The 18,843-nt window shown below is 35.6% G+C and overlaps 1 protein-coding gene across 9 annotated transcripts in view; it reads left to right on the top strand.

Annotated features, from left to right (window-relative positions):
• The window catches only part of LOC131072233 (phospholipase SGR2), a 269,214-nt gene that overhangs the window by 179,878 nt on the left and 70,493 nt on the right, over positions 1-18,843 (top strand). For 6 of the 9 annotated variants that reach the window (XM_058008349.2, XM_058008348.2, XM_058008350.2 and 3 more), the window contains 5 exons: positions 3,151-3,216; positions 3,476-4,048; positions 17,870-18,007; positions 18,087-18,206; positions 18,408-18,480. In XM_058008349.2, coding sequence (XP_057864332.2) covers positions 3,151-3,216; positions 3,476-4,048; positions 17,870-18,007; positions 18,087-18,206; positions 18,408-18,480 — 970 coding nt within the window. The remainder of the gene's footprint in view (positions 1-3,150; positions 3,217-3,475; positions 4,049-17,869; positions 18,008-18,086; positions 18,207-18,407; positions 18,481-18,843) is intronic. The other 3 variants (XM_058008351.2, XM_058008347.2, XM_058008353.2) reach the window with 3 other exon arrangements.

Below are 18,843 nucleotides of genomic sequence, written 5' to 3'. Positions count from 1 at the left end.
AATCTTTATTGCTATATTTGATAAATTAAGTACAAGAAATAATAATATACATGACAATGCATACCAGACTCAATAGTAAAATATATTTTTAGTCGCACATGAAATTATCACAGAGAAGAAGTCTAGAGATGGTCGGCCAAGGATTATAATTAATCTGACTATACCACACTACCTTCCTTGGCAGTACACAACATATCTAAAGGACTCGACGGTTGTCGAGAGGAACAAAACTGTCAACCAACTGGCACATTAATTACTTGAGAGTGACAACCCACTTAATACAAACAATTAATACATTGGCAGATAACAAATATTATCAAACATAACAATAGGCATTTTATGCCGACTACACTCCAATACCCTTGAGCTATACGACATGCAAATGGACTGGTCGTTTGTGTTGGAAACCCCTCTAGTGACTGAAAATGGTTGAAGGCTACTCCACGCATGCTGAAGATGAAGTTGTGATGATAACCAATGTTGGAGAAGCAAGTTTGGGCTTCAAACAACTTCAAACTATCGAGGAAAAAGGGAGGCTAGGCAAGCAAGCACGTCCTTCAGATTTCAACCAGGAAAATCACCTCTAAATTGATTTCTTTTAAGCCCAAATGAAATCCTTGCAAATAGGATTCCCTTGCACACCTTGAGATGGTCTCTCACAACTATAGGTGTGTTTACTTATGGAGGATTTCGTCCCCACAAGCAGCTCTAAAGGGTAGGGTTCAGACAAGCTCCTCTCAGGAGGCAAAAGTAAGAAAATATTTCATCTAAGACATCTTGAAAATGAGCTCCAAGTTGCTTTTAAATAGTCTCCCGAAAGGTATGCCCTAATTAGGGTTTCCTCTAGTGCCCAATTTATAACTTTATTTACTTTTATTTTCTCCCTCTAATATTTCACTTTATGACATAATATCCCAAATATGGTGGCATCGACATTGAGTTAAGTTCATCCTTAATTATTCCCAATGGCTTTATTATAAAGTCATTTTCGTAATTTAATAATTCTGACTTTTCAAAGTAACTGTTAACATCATTTATAATATTACAAATAACCACAAAATGCAGTGAGCTCCACTTTCTCTATTCTGGGATGTCCATACTCTCTCTCTAGAATCATATCATAATATGTACTTTTGAGGAGTCCTAAATAAGTAAGATATTGATTTAACTTAGCAACCTTTTCTAATATCACAAAATAATGCCCTGATATCTCCTGAACCACTCAGATATGCTGTCTGAAACTTGAGAAAACCAACCCTAAATGGTTCCTGTGTCCATCTTGTTAGTCTACAAGGAATTAGTGATAGACTAACTTTGATCGGATGACATTGGCTAAGAAGGGGACATTACATTTTTTCTCCAGGAAACTTCCCGAGGACGGAAAACCTCTTGAAGGATATCTTCCACGGTGGTGAGAGATCCTCCTGTTTGATTGGTTGTTAGATTCATTCAAGATCTAAGGTGGAGCTTCATTATGGTGTTTTTGTAAAGATTTTTGGTTTTAGGGTTTGAAAGAAAGATGAAGATTTTTTTGATTTTTAGACTTGGCTCATTTAAGTTTAGTTGATGATGGTTTGCAGAGAATATCATTTTGTTCTTGCAGGGATTTTCAAAGACTCCTTCAAGCTGGCCGTACCCATCCCTTACAAATGGCATAGCATACAAATATGCTTATTGGCGCCAAGGGTTTGAAGATATCTTTGTGGGTATTGTTTGGAAAGCTTTTTAAGGTCTAGGCGACCAAGGGGTGGGTGTTTTAACAGAGTTTTTGATTGATATTATTTTTTCCTATGAAAATCACCCTAATCAGCTGGCTGGTTTGCATCATAGAGGGTTGACTTAGATGAAGAATCACTTACAGGTTTCTTTTAGAGTTTGTTGTCATCCCCTAAGATGGCATCCAATGTTATTGCAGCTGTTTTGATGATTTATTAGCATATTTTGGGAATTGGGAGTGTGAAAACAATATTTGAGCAAATCGCCCCTGTTTTGCCTATGCTCAGTTAGCTACATCAGTGATTGATTCAGTCACATCCAAGTCTAAAAAACTGTTCTGAGCAACTTGGAGGTGCCTATTCCCTGTTTGGAGGTGCATCATGGTTTTATTGCCACCAAGACCAGCTTCACCATCATAAAATCTTTCTTTCAATCCCATGCCAAGTGGTGGATTCCATTATACCTAATCTAGCAGTCAAGATCAGTTTTACCATATTTGGGATTCTCAGCGTTTCTGCTATTTGCTTGAAAAGGAAAAATCAAGCACTTTTTTTTGGGATGAGGTCTTATCTAATTGAAAGCACAGCAAAAAAAGCCCTATTGCAGATAACAGTTGAGTGCAAAGCATGTCAAAATGCAAGCTTAGGGAATGCAATCCATCAGCTAGCATGATTGCTAGTATACTATAAAGGAAATATCTATGACTAATATTATTTTTCAAATGAGACTTCTTTCTCTAGCTGGTACCATTATGTTCTTTATCTGATTTACCTGATGGTCTGACGGTGGCTTACATATTAATCTAACCATATGTCACAAGTCAAAGGCAATTTGAGATTTGATCTTACCTTGAACAATTAAACTTTCCCATTGTGGCACTAAAGGATTCCAGCATCAGTTGACATAGGACAACTCCCTCGATGATATTCAGTCATGTACCCTCACTCCTTCAATTAAAGAATGCTCAAGCTGGTCATTGATCAATTTAATCCTAACATATTCTTCTAAGAAAACAGTGCTCAAGTTGGTTATCGACCGTGAAATCTGCAGCTACTGTCATGCTGCTTAACCATAATACCTAACATATAGCTGACCATGACTACAACAAACTTAAGGACTTATGTATTTGGTTTTGAGTCTTTGATAATTGTGATGGGCAGTCTATCTGGTTTCTCCCAGATTCCATTATTTGTCAGTAGCTACAATGGTACCTTTGACATTGGCGGTTCTATGAGTTATGGATATCATGCAAAGATTCCTCTCATCCTCTTGTTTGATTTCATTTTGATTTCTGAATTTATTGCCATGTAGAAGAAAATTTACAATGCTTAATACTTCAAGTGTTTTAAAATATTATGGCAAGTTTACGCAATGTGAAACATACTTTTGAAGATTGTATTCAGAATAAGGAATTCCTTTTTCTGTTGATTGCAGGTGTCTAACCAACTAAACAGTTTGTATCTGAAGTTTTTGAAAAGGAATCCTGGCTATGATGGGAAGGTAATAGATAATGGGTATAACATTGTTGAGCATATATAATAATATATCCAGTTGGCCAACTATGACAATGCCTTTTGGTATTTCCTTTTTGGCAGTATTATGATATTTGTGACACCATGCAAATATTAGGTAATCCTGTTTTAAGTATAAGGGGCAACAAAAATAAATTTTGATTAGTCCTTTGAATCTTCTTCAAATGCTTCTATGAAAATGAATTATTGAAATTTGAACTTTAGCTGAGGTATATGCCTGTCTGCAGGTTTCCATCTATGGCCATTCTTTGGGGAGTGTTCTCTCCTATGATATTCTTTGCCATCAAGACAATTTGTCATCTGTCTTTCCCATTGAAAATATTAATCAAACTGCAGTGCCTAACAAAGAACAAGTTGATAGGGGTGATTCTTTTTCTTCGGAAATTTCAGCAGGATCTCCTGCCATTTCCAAGTTAAAAGAGAAAAATGGTAATGCAGGTGGAAATTCTTCAAAAGAGGCTGGGATAGAGTCAAAAAAAGAATCAGAAGCCATTTATGTGCCTGAAGACAATGCTATAGACTCCTTATGTAAAGAAGGAACCACAGAGTATTCAAAGGAGGCTACAGTTGAGTTAAAAGAGGAACGTCAGATTCATATTTCTTCTCAACAGACAACAGATGAGGCAGCGCAACACAACATGGCTGTTGGTGCTCAAGAACAAGCTATGTTGGAGCCAAAGGAGCAAATGGAGGTTTTAAATAATGAAGATGTAGCAGGCACTGAAGTTTCTATGCCTGAAATATTTGTTAACAATATGTGCAAAAATCCTGCTGAAGTTATCAAGTCTTTAAAAGAAGAGGTACTTCATCCTATATGTTTTATACTTTTAAGTAATGCTTTTTCTGTATTTATCCTGGTTTTATCCATAGACAAAGCTCTTTGTGTATCAGTGTAACATTTAATGACAAATTAAATGGAACTGATGTCAACATTTAAAATTTCTCTTAATATTTAATGATAAATCAAATAAAACAGACATTTGTTTTTTTGAATATAGTTAAGAGAGACGGATTTGATCATTCATTGATGTTCTATTTTCATTCCCCTTGAAACATAGACAATACTTGTCTTTGTTTTGTAAGCATTATGATTAATTCCTTAGAGTTTAATTTTTAGTTCATATGATTTTGCTGGTGGCTGATGTACATCTAGTATTTTGATTTTGGTGAGGATCGCTTGTGTTGTGAGTTTCTCAATTTTGTTCAATTTAATTATATGACCGCTTCTACGCGGAGATTACTAGTTCAGTATCTAATATCTAATGTTTGTCATCCTTTGGCTGAAATACAAAGAATATAAACTTGTTTAAATATTGATAACTTGAACAGAACATTAGGAGTTTCTCACTGTGTGAAAAATCAATTTCATAGTCACAAATGTACACATAAAGTAATGTATAATTTAATATTAAATTGTCAAATGTAGATTGAATCTAAATTAGACATAACTTTGAAGGGATTTTAGCTCAAAAGGTTCAAAATTTTCATTTGTGTAGAAAATGAAATTTAATGCATCATGGATCATGGCTTGCAGTAAATCAAAATCAAACAGAATGTGTCTCTTTTGTGCAATTAATTGAGAAAATACTGCCATTTTGTTCAAAGATCTTGCTGAGTTGTTTTCAAATTACCCATCTATTTCTTGCCAACTCAAACCATCTCCTATAAGTAAATGATTCTTTTTGTAATGCATTCACTCATGCAGAAAACACCTCATCAAAATTAGTGCTCTGGCTTTCATGCTTCTAATTATCTGTTACAAAACTCATGATTATGGTGCACATCACTAAATATTTCATCTGCTTTTGGGAAAACCTGTTGCATTTCTTGGAGTTAATATTTTCAAAGATACACTTAAGTTGTTGAAGCCCCAGCAGTTAGTAGTTTAGCTTCCGAAGTCTTCCCACTATACAGTGTGTGTATATGCTAAGTCACAGAATACGGCGATTTTCATGGATGAGGTTCGAATTTAATCGAATTTCAAATATTTATAAAAAAATCGTTCAAATTCGACCATTAATTCGTATGGACAAGGACATCATTTTTTTTTACTGAAGGAAAAATCTGAAAAGCATTTTTTTAGGGTTTCTGAGTCTACGACGGGTTCTCTGTGTCTGCGGCGGGTTATCTCTATGTTTGCTGTTGCTGTCGTGCATACCTCCTCCATCGTTGCCAACAGCCGTGTTCAGGAAGGCTTCTTCAATTATAAATGTTTTGGTTTGCCTGACGGTATTCATATAATCCGTATTCAATATTCATATAATGTTTTGGTTTGCCCGAATTTTTAATGTTTAATGTTTTGTTTAATGTTTTGGTATTCATATAATCCGTATTCAGTATTGCCCGACAATATAATGACTTCAAATCTATAATGTTAAGCAATGTTAAGCAATTATATAATGTTAAGCAATGTTAAGCAATTACATAATGACAATATAATGTTTTGTTTAATGTATTTATAATGTTAAGCAATTATATAATGACAATATAATGTTTTGTTTAATGATTTCACATGTTTCTTATGGTTTATATTTTATAAATGTGCCATCTTTTTATAATGACTTCAAATCTATTTAGCAATGTTATAAGCTACTTTGATAGTTTATAAGAAATATACATATATTAAAAAATAAAGAAAATTATATAAGGCGAATTTTATCCAATTTTTTTTTTCCAATTTTTCCCTTGTCGAATTTCATTTGAATTTCATGGCTGTCAAATTCGAATTCAAATTCAAACCTTGTGACTTAGTTTATATGCATAAGCACAAAGCTAATAAAATATTCAAGAACATAAAATATATTTTTGAGTGCTAGGTAAGCTCCGAGAGGTGCTTAGAAAGATGGTCTTTTGCTTGCATTATCATATCCAAACAACACTTAGCATGTTCATCTTTTGGAATTGTAATGGATTATATCCTGAGTCAGAGAGTGGGAAACATCCTCTGAAAGAGTATGAATAGCTCTTCTACCACTCCTAGGTCAAAAGTGAAATACTCGTCATAAAAGAATGTTTTGTTTAAGTAGTACCCTATTTCATGGAGAATTAGAGGAAGGTGATCTTGATGCTTAGAGTCAACAATTTATCAAAGGGGTGTAGATTTATCCTTCTTGCCTACATGTATAACTTAGAAGATGATCTTGATAATGTGCATTGACTTATGAGATTTGGAGGAACTTTCAGCAATAATTCTAAGATTGTCAGCGGCTCCTAATCAATTTTCCATAAAGGATGATTAAATACATGGGCAATAACATGAATGACATTATTTTAGTTTTTTGGTTGTGTTGTTTGCAATGTACGATGATGTTAGAGTAATCTGGAAGCAACTGTATATAAAAACTAGTGTCTGATGTTTAAGATCTCTTTGGACATTTATTTTTGTAATGCCTCCGTTTTGGGATGATATGGTTTATGTTTGGATTAGCCTATTATTGGCCCTCGTAGGCTAAGACCGACAATTAGAGGGTCCCAATTGGCAATGCAGGAGGCTTATTCCCATTCCGAAGGTCATAAGTGTTCAGGATTTCTCTTCGTTTGGTTCAGTTTGGCACACTTACTATTTATAGTAAGTGACTATTTCAGGAAAGTCAAGGTTACTATTTATAGTAGGGAACTTGAACAGTCTATGATTGCAATGCATAGTTGGTTTGATTAGATAATGAGGGATTTACTATTTATAGTAAGTCGGTGGTTGTTTGAGAGGGACCCTTACTATTTTTAGTAAGGCAGTTGGATGCGCAGTGGATGCAGTGGTTGACTCCCTGGTTTAGACGGAATCGAGAAATAATGATTATTTGTGGAGTTATGTTATTTAATTATTAATAAAGTGATTACTTTATTAATAAAGTGCAATTATAATATAAGGTATTAAAAATCACTTTATGTGCAATGGGGCCATGACCCTCAATTAAGTGACTTAAAGTGCAATTAATCATTTTTAATATTGGAGGCCTATTTATTGATGCATTTGATAAAGTCAAAGAATAAATATAAAATATCATTTTAAATGATATTAATGTGCATCTAATAGTTCAAGACTCGAGCGCCCACTTATGAGGATATTAAATAAAGTTATTTTGCGAACCCTAAAGTGGATTTGAAAGTGGATTTAAATGCTATTAAGGAGATTGAGGCTATAAAAGGACTCAAAAAGCAAATGCTTATTCATTTTGGATGATATTTGACTTATGCCTTTGGAGTTCTTGCTTTGAGAAGGAACCAGCTAGGGTTTCAGTCATATTTGATCATTGGGAATGAAAACTCTCATTGATTCCAGCTTTCAAAAGTTGTGGAAAATCAATTGAAGATTGCTTTAAGGGCTGGCTAGATATAGTGGCCATATTTGAGCTTAATTGGTGAAGACTTGAAGATTTTGGACGAGGGTTTGAACATGTGTCAAAGGTTTATCAGCTGCAGATCCTAAATATATTACTGCTGCAATTATAAATCAGATTACAAGCATTTGTTACCAGAAAACAGTTCCAGCAGCCTAGGTGTGTCAATTGGAGGCCAAAACGCCTCTCTTCTAGTGGTCAGCTCATCACCATTTGGAATACCCAGCATTGTTAAGGCATTAGATACACTTTCAAAGTGGAGAATACAAGTATAGCGGCAAAAACGCCATCATCAGGTTTCTTTATATTGCTGTTATGATTTCTGAATTCAATGCCATATTTTGTAATCATTGGGACTTGTAAATAATTAATAAAGGTTTATATGCGGCTGCTGTGATTCAATTAACAGCCTATTTTGCATGATTGATTCCTAGTTGCTGTAGGTGCATGTTGGCTAATTAGAATGCATCGAAAGTGTTTGACATAATGCCAACTAGCTGTACAAGTTAATTTCAGTCACCTATATGCATGTGAAAGGTCAAGAGCAGTTAGCACATCATTTCTATTACATTAATAACCTATCTTGCATCATTGGAAGGATTCAAAAAACATCATTTGCAGCATACTAACTCATAGCAAGGAATACCGAAGCCCTAATCAGTAAGATCAGACATTGTGTGCAAAGTGTTTGATGATATTCCTTGAGCCTCTAATCAGCAAATTTGGATCAGAGTTAGAAAGGGATACTACAATTTTCCTACTATGTTTGTCTCAAATACAACTCTTGTCGACAATTATTGTTATTAGATTTTTTTATTATGTGCAAAATGATTTCAAGGAGATGAAATGTATTCAAAGCATGTTTGCAGAATTAATGACCTGTTGGTTAGAGTGTTTTCTCATACACTTGATGATGCATGCATGATTGTAAATAGCCATGATTATGGACTTTGAGTTGACTATACTAATTTGACCCAATCAGGTTTTGTAATTTTGTATGCACCATAGGGACACGTCCCCTGCCTTGGTATCCCCATATCCATCCCATAAATGTTTTAGGGACATCTAGGAAACATCCCCGCGCCCCCCTTCTCTACAAAATTTTGGAAATGTTTCAAAAACGACAAAAATTGGCATAGGGGACGACTAGCCATCCCATGGGACTTCCTAATGTCCCTCATCTGTCCTGAGGATGGCTAGCCATCCCACAACATACCTAGGCATAATTTTATGTAATTAAAAAAAAAATTACAACCTTTCAATGCTTGTTTGGTTTATGACATGCCGACTAGGAGTTACAAAAAAAAAATGAAAATGGTGTTTGCCATGAAGGTCTATATGGTTTTGAAGGTGTTAATATGGGCTTGGTGGTGGGGGCTTAGGTCCTCGAGCCCGCCTTGTATCACGACAAGGAAAGCAACAAAGGCCATGCCCTCGAACCTCATGAGGGGTGCTGCCTTTCAACCACGTTGTGGGCGTAGCCCCCATACCCTTGCAGGGGGCATTGCCCTCAAACCCCCAGCAAGCTATAAGTCTAACCAAGTATTAGACCAATGCTGAATCATGATCATACATATCTTCTATTGCAAGTCTCTACACATTCACAGTCAAAGCCACAATCAAGGATTATCTTGTTTCATATAGTGGACAACTTGAAAGTATACAAGGACTGTCATAGACAAAGTTGGCATGTTATAGTTAATGTTTATTATTCTGTTGAATACAAGCTACTTAGTTAATTCATAGTTGGAAAGAAATGCCATTTTCATAATGCAAAAATACCCATGCTCACAAAGGTTCTATAATGTCTCTGAGGAATGCTTTATCAATGTTAAGATATGAATACTACAAATTTCTCTATATTTTTAAAAATTTCCCAATTTTTTAATAGCTGTCCCTTGTCGTCCCTTAAAAAATGGCCCAAAAGTACCCCCTTACCGGAAGCACATCCCGCCATCCCCTGCCATCCCCATCCTCGAAACTTGGTGGAGTTTAGGTAATTCCTTGTATTGTTCTATACTAATTTGTTTGTTGTGAAATATGGATCGAAGAATAATGACAGCGATTCTGGAAGACTGATTGCCGTGAGTTATTGATCGTCTCCATCATTGAATCCGGTTTAAATACAAGAGGAAAGGTTGCCTACGTAGGGACATGTCCATATGTGGCAGTTGCCACGTATGGACATGCCCCTACGGAGGCAACCATTCATAACAATTAGTTTGTTTATGTTTAATTTCCGAACTATATGCTTTGTTAATATATCACTCTCCAGATAATAACCGATTTACCATCAGTTAGATTCACGAGGGCTATATCTTAACACTCCCTCTTAGCAGGAGTGGATCTAAGCAATTTTCTTGGGAGCATATTCTGTCATGACTTCCGACACAATTTGGGACGACATTTAATATAGTCTTGTCATGACAATAAACTCAATATCATGATATCCGGCTCAGTCCGGGACAATCACTTAAGAAGTCAATCATGAGATGATCACATACTTTAGGATCAAGATATCCGGCACAGTCCGGGACAACAACTTAATGTAGGCAATCTTGACACTTGGTCAACTATTGTCAAGATCGTCACCTTGAAATAGTAACCTTAAACATAAGAAGATCGTCATCTTCTTGAACACAGTTAGAATATTGCAATATACATTTTATTTATTTATTCATGAACAAATTACACATGGTAGGAATTTCATCCTAATAATCTCAATTATAATCTAGTCATACCAAGTTTACTTCTGAAGTATTCTACCTTCAATCTTGCAAGTGGCTTGGTGAAGATATCAGCATTTTGTTCTTCAGTACTGATGTACACTAGTTTTATGACGTTTCGATCTACCATATCTCTTATGTAGTGATAAGGGATCTCAATATGTTTGGATTGATTGTGAAAAACTGGATTTACTGAGAGCTTGATACAGCTCTGATTATCACAGTGAATTATTGTTGAATTCAGAGTTTTTCCAAATAATCCAAATAATAACTTTCTTAGCCATACCGCTTCACGAGCTCCCATGGAGGCTGCCATATATTCTGCTTCAGTGGAGCTTTGTGCAACTACTGACTGTTTTCTGCTAAACCAAGATATCATAGCAGAACCAAGACTGAAGCAACACCCTGTAGTACTTTTACGGTCAGTGGTACTTCCGGCCCAATCAGAATCAGAATATCCTTCAAGTTGAATCTCAACATTTTCATACTTTAAGCCAAGTTCGATTATGCCTCGTAAATATCTTAGAATGTGTTTAGTAGCCATTAGATGTATCTTCTTAGGTTCACACATGAAGTGACTTAATACATTTGTAGCATAGCAGATATCAGGACGAGTATTTACCAAATACATGAGTGAGCCGATGATTTGTCTGTAGAGTGTGGGATCTATAGGTTCTGAATCTTCTGCCTCAATTTTCAGCTTGTGCAAATTAGTTTCCATTGGTGTAGCTAATGGCTTACACTCCATCATCCCAAATCTAGTTAGAATATCTGTGGTGTACTTTCCTTGATTTAGGAAGATGTAGTTTTTCTTATGCCATACTTCTAATCCCAGAAAATAATGTAGAAGCCCTAGATCCTTCATATCGAATTCTGCTGCTAGATCTTGCTTACATTTCTCAATGAGATCATCCTCTCCTGTTATCAAAAGATCATCCACGTAAAGGACCAATATAATCATATTGCCATTTGAAACTTTGAAGTAGATGTTGGGATCTGCTAGGTTCTTGGAGTACCCTAGTTTGGAGAGATAGTTGTCTATCCTTGCATACCAAGCCCTAGGTGCTTGTTTTAACCCATAGAGAGCTTTCTTTAGTTTACAAACATAGCAATTTTTATTACGTATGGTGAATCCTTCTGGTTGTTCTATATATACTTCTTCTTCAATTGAACCATTTAGGAAGGCAGTCTTTACGTCCATTTGGTGAATTTTTCATCCTTTGGATGCTGCAATTGCAATGATTGTTCTTACTGATGTATACCGGGCAACTAGGGCAAATGTCTCTTCATAATCAATTCCTGCTTTCTGAGAGAATCCCCTGGCCACAAAGCGAGCTTTATGTTTTTCAATGCTACCATCAGATGCATATTTGATCTTGAATAACCACTTGGATGAGACAACTGATTTGTCTTTGGGTCTAGGCACTATATCCCAAACACCATTCTTTAGTATAGATTGATATTCTTCAACCATAGCATCTTTCCAAGCCTGTTTGATAAGGCTTCTCTGACATTTGTTGGTTCAGAATTTGTGAGTTCGGTTAGAAGTGCAGCATAACATTTTAGAGTTCTTGTTCTCTTATTTTCTTTGGAAATTTCATTTGGTTCTACATTATTCTCTTCAATCATTTTCCTTGCCCATAGAGGTCTTTTCTTGTTATTGAGTGTTTCAATATTTTCATCAACAAGAGGTTCAGAAGCTCTTATGATGTCCTCCCTCTCAGTGTCTGAAGGTTCGGAATTTTCTATGATATTCTCCCTCTCAATCTCAGTTATGTGATCTTCTTCTTCTTTAGTAATGTTATCATCCTCAGGTTCTTTGAGTGTAGTGTTTTCTTCAAACTTTACATCTCTACTTATCTCAACAGATTTTTTCCTTGGAATGTAAATGCGATATCCTTTAGTATTTTCACTATAGCCAATGAAGATACCTCTTTTTCCGGATGGTTCTAGTTTTGTCCTCTTTTCTTTAGGAACATGGATATATACGGGACAGCCAAATATCCTTAAATGACTTAAGTTTGGTTTGTTCCCTATAAAAGCTTCTTCAGGAGTTATGTTTTCTAGAACTGAGTGCAGACATCTGTTTTGAATGTAGACTGCTGTATTTGAAGCTTCTGCCCAGAATGAAGTGTGTAAGTTTTGGTCATGCATCATGGCTTTTGCTGCTTCAATTATGGTTCTGTTCTTTCTTTCTGCTACTCCATGCTGTTGTGGATTATATGGTACAGTATACTCCCTCTTAATCCCAATAGAATTACAAAAGTCTTTGAAGTTGTCAGATGTATATTCTCCCCCATTGTCGGATCTTAACACCTTAATTTTCTTCCCTGACTGGTTTTCTACTAGTGCCTTGAATTCTTTGAACTTAGATAGTACTTCATTTGAGTCTTTGCACTTTAGAAAATATATCCATGTTTTTCGAGAGTAGTCGTCAACAAAGATTATGTAGTATAAGGATCCAGTTAGGGATGGTGTTGACATGGGACCGTGAAAGATCCCTGATAGATCTTTGCTGTTAACCTGCTGTAATTTTTTTTATTTTTAATTTTGTTTCCCTGTTTATTTAAGTTTTTCTTACAGAACTAGACAGAAGTGCAGAAAGGGTTGTTTGTTTTTGTGTTTTTGATTGTTTAATAGCATAGGAAGGAATAGATAACAACAAATATGAAGCAATACTGAAATAAATGAGGTATACAGCAAAAGTCAGAATTATTGCAAATCGTACCAGGCAGATTTGTCTGAATTACAAAGCCAAACAATGAATCCAATGTATTTCCCAAGCTCTCATACAAATTCAAAGTCAAACTGGAAGATGAAGAATGTTCTCCAACCCCACATACACTGGAAGTGAATACAAGCAATACCCTATACACCACGCGGTGTATTTGCTGCAAATGGCATTCCTCCAGCTGCAATGAACCACGTCTCCACTGGAAAGATGGTAGGCCACGCTGAAACCCTACTGAGAATTGATGCCTCTGTCCTTAATCACCACACACAATGCCTTATAAGTCCGGTGCCAAAGATTGCTGAGGGCTACGTCCCAGCCAATCCTAATCCTGGGGTTTGCGTCCCAGTCTAGAAATCGCTCTCCAGAGCAAATTCATACAAGTTGTCAAATATGCAAAAGATGATGATAGAATGAAGCTCCTATCCCCTTATAACCCCTCTCAATTGCAAATCGAACCCTAATTGTCTCCAAGTGGCATGGTCTAGTGGAAATGTTATAATTTCTTATTTTAAAGTGGTCATGTTACTAGAAAATGACCTTTTTCCTCATAGACAGAAATCCGCTCACTGAATTGCCCTGAGACCAAAGAGAAAGATTTAAAGAATTTCAAGATCTTTCCAACGAGCTATCACACAATAGGGTGCGCATCCAGATGAGGCCAAAAATCCCCTTATTACTCCAAAATGGCTAACAACTTAGCCTTATTTAATTATTAAACGCTAACTTAGGAAATATTAAAAATATAACCCAAATAGCCATAAAATGCCCAACTGACATTACAAACCCTAAAATCATCCTGTCACCTGTCTGTGACTGAAGTCGGAAATCAAGGATTCACTAGTAGTCTCATCCCTAAAATCTAGGGATGCTCCTAAAATTTAGGAAACAAGCCCAATCTCTCTGAAACTGAACCCAAAGAGGCATCTCATGGAGACCCAACCTTGGGCATGATCAAACCTCCTAAAAAGTAGGAACTGCCTCCTAAAAACAAGGAATGTCTCCCAACTGATCAATAACTGCTAGAATACCAAGTCTCCAACACTGAATAACCATACCGGGTCTCTGTCCAACCCTGTCAGCCTACAAGACCCCATAATAAGCTGACTCACATGTCTCTGCTAGACTGAGCTAGAGTGGGGACATGACAGACCGCATAGGTCTGAGTGAATTAGTTCTAAAATAACTTTTGATTTGTGCTCGCTTGAGGGAAAAGAAACTTTCACATTCTTTCCCAAGGCACATCCTTTGCAAATGCCTGTGTGTTCAGATTTTAGTTGGGGCAGTCCCGAAGTAATCTTCTTTATGTTGGATAGAGCACTATATCTTAGGTGTCCTAATCTTTTGTGCCATAATTCATTATTATTTGAAACTTAAAGATTTAGTGCTTCCTTTTGATCACTGCATAGTTTGTATAGGCTACCATCTCTTGAACCTACTATTATGGCATTTTTGATATTTGTATTTTTAGGCTAGAGTAGAACTTTATCTTCATTGAAGGTAACCCGATATCCTTGATCAGCTAGGCCTGAGATTGAGATTAGATTTCTTTTTATTCCAGGTACAAACAGAACATCCTTTAATTGTAGAGATACTCCATTTCTTAGTTTGATAGTACAGGTCCCAATTCCTTTCACAGGATATGTGGAGTTATCTCCAATAGTAACCTCTTCACTTGAGTGTCCGTTAAGTGTTTCAAACTGATTTCTGAATCCAGTTATATGCCTTGATGCTCCACTGTCTACGATCCAAGTGTTTTTATTTGTATTTATTTCACTTGATAGGGCTAAGAAGAAAAGTGAGTTTTCTCCTTTGACTTCGGCTAGAGTAGCTTGTGTTTTCTTCCTTTCTGGACAATTCCTGTGAGTGTGCCCATATTTGTCGCATTTGTAACACTGAATTTTAGACATATCTCTTTTCTGATGGTTTTTATTTCCTCTCTTCCATTTGGAGAACTTTTTCTTTTTGTTGAAGGTATTTGTATAAGTGCTTGGATTTCTCCTTCTTTATTTGGCCCTAATCCTCTTGAGATTAGTTGAGATTCCTCTTGAATGCACTCATTCTTAAGTTGTTCAAATTTGGGTAAGGGGGGTGTTCTGCTAATACATTGAATGTAGGATTCCCATGAAATTGGTAATCCTCTTAGGGCTATGAGAGAGATTTCTTGATCATCTACCTCATTTCCAATAGTTTGTAATTGGTCTTTTACTTCAGATATCCTTGAAAAGTATGTAGATATTGTATCATCTTTATTCATCTTTATGTTTAAAAGTTGTTGTTTCAAGGTTAACATTCTGCTCGCATTGTTAACTTCATATGTATTTTTAATGGTTTTAAATACTTCATATGCTTTAGGCAGTCTGGCTATAGATGGAAGAATATGATCTTTGACTAAGTCAATAATTATTTTCTTTGCTTTATTATTACGCCTTTTCCAGGTAGATTTCTCTAGTCCATCATTTGGCATGTCTAGATTTTCTTCTATGTAAGACTCTAATTCTAGTTCTTCAAGAATGGCAATGATTCGTATCTTCCAGGAAACGAAGTTGGAGGCTCCTTCGAGTCTATCTTCCACTCTCATATTACTTGACATTTTGAATATTTTCTTAGTCGGATATATCCTCTGCGTATCTAGCCTCTGCGTCGATTTGTTATTTACTTCCGATAAATGCTTATGGGTAATATGGCTGTCTAATTTATTCTCTTAATATGCTAGCTCTGATACCATGTTGTGAAATATGGATCGAAGAATAATGACAGTGATTCTGGAAGACTGATTGCCGTGAGTTATTGATCGTCTCCATCATTGAATCCGGTTTAAATACAAGAGGAAAGGTTGCCTACGTAGGGACATGTCCATATGTGGCAGTTGCCACGTATGGACATGCCCCTACGGAGGCAACCGTTCATAACAATTAGTTTGTTTATGTTTAATTTCCGAACTATATGCTTTGTTAATATATCACTCTCCAGATAATTACCGATTTACCATCAGTTAGATTCATGAGGGCTATATCTTAACATTGTTGCGTAAAGAGTCCGAAAAATAGTGGGGTGTCTATCTATGGAAGGTGATGGATTTGTTGAACTTGTTATTGTAATTGGTTTTCATTGAGTTCATGGAGAATTAATATATCAAGGCTTCAACTTTTTTTAAGCATTGTTTTATTGCGAAGTGCTTAGTTCGTTTGAGGAGTGGGTTTATTGTTTTATGTTTGGTCATTGTTTGCTTCTATTGAAAGTTTGAAACATTGTTTTATTCTGAAGTGCTTTAGTTTGCTGGGTCATTACTTAATGTGAAGTCATTTGGAAGGTTTTTAATTGAGCCATTGCTATGATCTGCATTTTTTCAGCCCAAATAGTCTCCAACCATGCATGTTGGTAATTAACCTTGGAATCCCTGGGTTGAATTCATGAAATCCTTGGTGAAATTGAACTCCTGTTAGGATTTTTGTGAATAAAATCTTTGTAGGAATTCTGGGAATAAATTCAACGATTGACAAATACCTTTAGGGTCACAGGTCCAGTGGTTGGAGGTATAACCAATCATGGTTGAGTCATGAAAGGAGAAAAATTGAATGGTGGCTTGCAAATAATTGCTGGCCAAGGCTAAAGGGAACAGTTAATTATAAGAATGTCCTTACACCGAATGGCTTAGTTAAACAAAAGGATTGATAGTAAGTGAAAACAGTTGTATTGGCAACTAGATTCCATCCATAAACCGAAAGATGGGTATTGGTGCCATGAATGGTAATACTCAATTTATATGTTCTCTTATGTTAAGAAATAAACTGGTAGTTAGGAACGTAGAAAACCTCCTAGAAATCCTTTTATACATTTTCTACTAGACCATTTCATTAGTTTTATTTACTCTTTAGAGTCCAAGCAATGAGTGTGAAAGTGAACTCCCTTTAATTGTGTAACAATAAGAAAGAATTACACCTTTACGTCAACACAACCTAATTGGGTTGCAGATTAAGTCCTTTGATGTGCCTTGTATTGCTCCTTTATTACAGTGACAGAATATGTATAATGGTTTTGTCAATTTTATGATTTAAAGATAAGCTATATTAACATGAGTTTGAAGTCTATAAATAATTTTTTATCAGATTGATAACTTTTTTCATCACCCTTTTTCCTTGTAAATCTTTCTCAGAGCAGTTGATCTAATGAAAAGATGTGGGTCGCATAGGTTTCTCAGGCAAATTTGAATTGTAGCACCACTACATTTTTCACTTCTGCGAATTCTTCTCAGTGATGTGTTTGTGGATTAAGGAAAGTGTTTCTTGTTCAAATGTAAAATTGGAAATATGTCTCATAATTTAGCTCTTTCATAATATTGACATGTTCCATACATTCCTAAAAAAATTGTGCCGATCAATGATGACTTTTATATTAATTAATTTTCAGAAGTTGTGAAATAGAGTCTTGTTGTTGGACTTGATCTGAGGTCACCTTGCCACTTTCTTACTTCTCATGTACATCTGATTTATTTTCAACTTATAATCTTAAACTTTTTAAAACGATTCCCTCAATAACAAGGTTCAATCTACATTCTGGTTTCCTGTCATCAGTTGTAAAAAAAGTTTGTTTTGAATAGAAGATGGAATAAATTGCCCCTTCAAATTATTCTTAGTGTATGATATTTAGATTTGATTTGTCAAAGTGGTCTTTCTGCATAGGTGAAGCCAGTTATCTATCATTCTTAATTTGCATTAGCACAAATGTATTCTAAACCTCAACATTGTGTGACTTCCTTTCTGAAATCTGATACATAGTACTTTCTTATGGTGTTAGGTTTGGTTTCTATGTTTTATTCTTGTACAGGTCTTGTCTCTGCAAGCAAAGATCATGGAACTTGATGGGAAGCACAAAGTAAATGAGACTTCTGTCATAACTGTAATAGATGACAGACCATTATTATATTCTCTGGAAAATAGTGAGGTTGTTGATGATTCCACGGTGGTCAGTTTCTTACCTTAGGACTTTTGGAAATATCACACCATTTAATAGCTCTTATAAAGATACTATTTGTTATTTGCAGGGAGAAGACAAGTTAAATTGTAGGACATTAAAAAAAGACAGAGAAAACAATAGTATAAAAGGAGTGGAATCAGGGAGAAATTACACTCCTACTATCAAATACACAAAACTTGTCTTTAAGGTGACCAATGTTGTACAGTGTTATATGTTTTATGTTGTATTTTTTGAATAGTGTGTACAATTTCTATCTCTAATTTCATATTAGCTGCCAGATTGGCTTGGGAAATGATGTTCCTATACAGCTAAGTCTATTCCACTGACACAAAAGCTGGTTACTATCCTTTTGTAATTGCACATTGATTCAGTGTTTGCTCCTGTACAGGTTGACACCTTTTTTGCAGTTGGTTCTCCACTTGGTGTGTTCTTATCTCTACGCAATGTCCGTATTGGAACAGGTAAGTCTTATTTACATCATCAGCAGAAGTGTTAGAGTCTGAATATTTCATGTTTGTTAATATCAAAGTCTATTTCTTCTCAAGTTATCATCATTGTTGCATTGAGTTTTACTGTAGCCCTTGGAAGATGTTTAAATAGATCTAAGAAGCTACTTTTGGTGATGAAAACTTTTTGAAATAGACTGCTTATTGTTTGCTTTTCTTGTTTGTCACCTTTTAGGAAACAAAATCTAATTGCTTGATTAACAAAGACGCAAATTTAGAAATTTGCTCAATGGAATGGTTTTGCTACAGAATTGGTAAATACTTTGCATAGTAGCTGGGATAAAAATAATCTGGAATAGGATGTCATCAACACTCAAG

The sequence above is a fragment of the Cryptomeria japonica genome, chromosome 6, assembly GCF_030272615.1.
Source record: "Cryptomeria japonica chromosome 6, Sugi_1.0, whole genome shotgun sequence".
Taxonomy (NCBI): Eukaryota; Viridiplantae; Streptophyta; class Pinopsida; order Cupressales; family Cupressaceae; genus Cryptomeria; species Cryptomeria japonica.
Note: the sequence above shows the minus strand (reverse complement) of the source record. Positions and strands in the feature narration are given on the sequence as shown.